The sequence below is a fragment of the Nicotiana tabacum genome, chromosome 4, assembly GCF_000715075.1.
Source record: "Nicotiana tabacum cultivar K326 chromosome 4, ASM71507v2, whole genome shotgun sequence".
In the NCBI taxonomy this organism is placed as follows: Eukaryota; Viridiplantae; Streptophyta; class Magnoliopsida; order Solanales; family Solanaceae; genus Nicotiana; species Nicotiana tabacum.
Window position 1 is genome coordinate 146,666,037 of NC_134083.1, and position 4,248 is coordinate 146,670,284.

The 4,248-nt window shown below is 35.2% G+C and overlaps 1 protein-coding gene across 1 annotated transcript; it reads left to right on the forward strand.

Moving 5' to 3' along the window:
* The first annotated feature begins 3,303 nt into the window (after window positions 1–3,303).
* LOC107831649 (uncharacterized) lies at window positions 3,304–3,633 on the forward strand. Its single transcript, XM_016659429.1, has one exon. The coding sequence runs from the start codon at window positions 3,304–3,306 to the stop codon at window positions 3,631–3,633; it is 330 nt and encodes a 109-aa protein (XP_016514915.1).
* Window positions 3,634–4,248: the final 615 nt, after the last annotated feature.

Here is a 4,248-nt window from a genome sequence, read left to right on the forward strand (position 1 = left end):
TATCTACTTGTGTTTGTGAAACTTCAAACGTCTGATATATATTTTATGAATGAGATATTGAAGTCACCCCTGTAAAATGGAAAAACAGGAATCAATACTCCAGCTTTTAAGCCACATCATCCCAGTTTAGAACCTGGGAAAAAGGTTCCTAAAGTGCACGATTAGAAACCATGTTAGTTTTTAGTTTGAGATGGCTCCCTTTTAAATTTAGCATCCTTGATCATATTTCTGTATTTATGTAGTAAATTTACCATACTTCCATAGAATTCAAATGAGCAAATAATTACGAGCAATATATTTTATTTTTGATAATGATAATTAAGAGCAATATTATCATGCTAATATACTTTTTTAACTATCCGCGTATCGTGCAGGTTCTAATACTAGTGATTACATTATGATTATTCACTAGCTACTATGAATATTCAAAAATAAAAACCAAACTACTTAGTCATCTTTAACCACGGATCTATCACCGATCAAGTGGTCTATTTTTTCATCAGTGTGCTCAAAGAAGTCTGCGACATCCAAATGGGATGTCAAATTCATTGTCAGAGACAAAATTAGCTCCAGGGCCTTTATTCTTTAGAGATGGTTGATAAATCTCAACCAAATATCTTGGTGTGCGATAAATATTTGCCCAATGTCCTTTTCCACCGCAACGATAGCATTCAGTTTCTGAACCCTTTGCTTTTGACTTTTTATCTTTTCCTTTCCACTTTTGGTGAATATTTTTCTTTGGGGGATGATTAACACCTGAAAAATTTCTTCCTTGGCCACGGCCATGAAAAAGGCCACGACCTTTTTCACGCTTAGCATAATGGGAATAAACCGCATTCACTTCAGGCAATGGTGTAGACCCAATGGGTCAATTATCGTGATTTTTCATGAGCAAGTCATTGAGTCGTTCAGCCACAAGGAGAAGAGGAATCAACTCAGAGTACTTCTTGAAACCTTTCTCTCGGTGCTGCTATTGCAGGGCTATATTGGAGGTATAAAAAATTGTGAACATTTTATTTCAAGCATATCATAGTCAGTGATACTATCTCCATAGAGTTTCAATTAAGAAGTAATTCTGAATCGTCGAATTGTATTCAGAAATAGACTTAAAGTCTTGGAGCCTCAGATGAGCCCAATCATATCATAGTTGTGGAAGTGTGACCAACTTTAGGTTATCATATCTTTCCTTTATGAGCAACAAGCTCCACAAGTGCCTACCTCCCAAGTGAAGCTACCGGTGGCTCCTCTGTCGTAGCTCGTGCAGCTGCTCTGGCTACACTACATGCCCCTCCTTGTCCTCTCCCGGACCCTGACCGCGACTCCATCCCCGGCCTCTCGCGGCTCTATCAGGGGGCACAATATCTGACTGTGAGATATTCTATTTTCAACCCTTCATCAAGGTGATGGCACAAGAAAATCAAGGCATTATAACAGTCTTGGGTAGACGCTTTATTTTTATCTTTAATGCCGTCTCCAAGACCCATTGCAACTAAATGGATTTCAGCATCCAACACTTATGACATATAGTTCTTGCCCAAAATTTCAAGGGCAACAAACTTTCGTTTCATAATATCAGTCATAGTTAAAATAGGAGAAAAATTATACCTTAGTCTTCTCAAAGAGGTTTTTGAAACGGTAGAGTCTCGTGCTAATAACGTGAAATAAAATAATTAAAAAAAAGAATATTGCAAAGAAAAAAAGGGAGAATTCTATTGATTTTGAGATAAATTACAATGGGATAAAACTCCTCTATTTATAGAGAAAAATGACTTAGTCATAAAATAACAAACTCTATAAAAGATAAACATTCATATAGAATACAATTCTATTTATAATAATAATTAACTTTTATGAAATTTATAAATTTAAGTAACCATATTTTCTTACTTTTTATAACATGTGTTGTTGAAATACCTTAAATTCCTACCAGGTTGGCAAAAATTTATGTTATATTTACTCTACTTATATTGTTCAGTTGTTCACAAATCCTAACAGATTGATATGGCTTTTTAATTATTCACCAAACTCTACCATATTGGCATAACTTTGTGTTTTTTACATTCCATTTATTTGAGAAATTATTTATAAATTATACATAACGGGCATGACCTTTGTACTTGTTCAACCTTTTCTACATAAAATCTCATAAGATTGGTATGACTTTGTGTTATATTCATTCTATCAGTCTTGTTAAATTGTTTGGAAATTCTACTATATTGTCATGTTTTCAAAGTTTCACTCATGATGACTAACAAGGGTTGTGGCGAAATGGTAAGTACTCCTTCATCCTGAACTAGAGGTCTCGTGTTCGAGATCTGGATATGGAGTCGCCTTTGTTAGGAAGCGCTTTATTCCCCCCCCCTCCCCCAATGTGGGACTTTCCAGCATAAATTCTATTTTAATCGGCCACCAATGCGGCTACCGGATACCGAGTGAAAAATCAAAAAATAAAAAGTTTCACTTATGATGCACCTCTTTTATGACTTCAAAGCTACAAAAAAATAAAATACATTTCAAAACAACGACATACAAGTCATGAAAAATCGGTAGGGCTTCATGTTATATTCAACTTAACTATTATGTTGGAAATTACAAATTCTACTAAATTTGCATGACTTTATGCTTGTTCAATTGTTTATCAAACTCTACCATATTAGCATACCTCTGTGTTATTTACATTCGACCTATTATATGTTGGAATGAGATCTTATGTTACAGATACTACGTTTACAGAAGAGAAGGAAATGGGTGAAAAGAACAAGGAACGAGAACTATACTTTGGTTGTAATGACCAAAGTCTTTTATCCCTTTCTACAACAAGAGATCCTGGTCGTTCATCATTATCAAAGCCTTCAGGTCACAGCCCTTGATTTAATACAGCTATAACACTTAAAGACTCTTTCTAGATATTTCCTCATACTTGTGAGTATGTGAAGGAAAATGCATTTTCTTTATTCTTTTGTATATTCTGATTAGTTAGTTAGAATAGTACAAATTAGAGTAGTACACATAGCCTAGCATAACAGATTTAGATTCTTTCTTCTTGTACAAAAATATACACAACTGTTAATAAAATCACACCAAAAATTTCCACAATACTGGATTCTTCCAATTCCTACATGGTATCAGAGCAATAAGCTCGATCCTTCAGTTCTTCATCTCTACTTCTTTTCATTTTTTTCTGTGTCAATTCTCAATCATGTCAGATAACACTAAGACTAGCTTGGTTCAGCGTGCTTCTGGTGGATCTACAACAATTGATTCAAATCATGCTTACTTTCTCCATTCATCTGATGTACCAGTATGACCCTTGTCAATACTGCCTTTGATGGCAAGGGGTTTCAAGCGTGGAGAAGATCGGTGCTGATAGCACTTTCAGCAAAGAACAAAATAGGATTTATCAATGGAGCTTGTCCTCCACCTGATGTCACTTCTAAGGAATATCAGCCATGGAGTAGATGCAACAACATGGTGACTTCATGGTTTCTCAACTCATTGTCCAAAGATATTGGGGATAGTGTGATTTACTCAAAATCAGCCAAGGATCTCTGGACTAGCTTGGAACACAGATTTGGACAATCCAATGGAGCTAAACTTTATCACCTGAGAAAGGAATTATCAGGGTTAATATAGGGAACAAATGATGTAGCAACTTAATTCACAAAGCTCAAACGATTGTGGGATGAATTAGACTCACTCAACTATGATGTAAAATACAATTGTCTTTGTGTTTGTGAAGGAAAATAGAAATTAGAGAAATTATTAGATAGTGAGAGGCTAATTCAATTTCTAATGGGACTAAATGATGGGTATGGACAGGCAAGAGGAACCATTTTGATGATGAATCCTCTACCAAACATCAATCGTGCTTACTCACTTATTTTGCAAGATGAGAATAAAAGAGAAGTTTATGCTAAGCCTCTTATTTCTACTGATTCTTCCTCTTTCATGGTAGGAAATAAAAACAACTTGCTCGGTATGCAAATATTTCACAAAAGAATGGGAAGCAAACACAGTTGAACCTATGGTCAGTACCAAAAACTTGGAAACAATTTTCAGAAGACAACAAACACATCTCTAAAAAGCTCAACTTTCAAAGGAAAAAAAATCAAATTCAACCCAAATGTGTCTTGTACCCACTGCAAGAAAGTAGGTCACACTGTCAGTGATTGCTACAAAATCATGACTTCCCAATGGACTTTAAATTCACTAAAGGAAAAAAGGTCAGCAGGAGCAATAGTGCTTTCT

Excerpts from the sequence above, each read along its gene's own strand:
- LOC107831649 (XM_016659429.1), top strand. The coding sequence starts at position 3,304 with ATGACCCTTGTCAATACTGCCTTTGATGGCAAGGGGTTTCAAGCGTGG.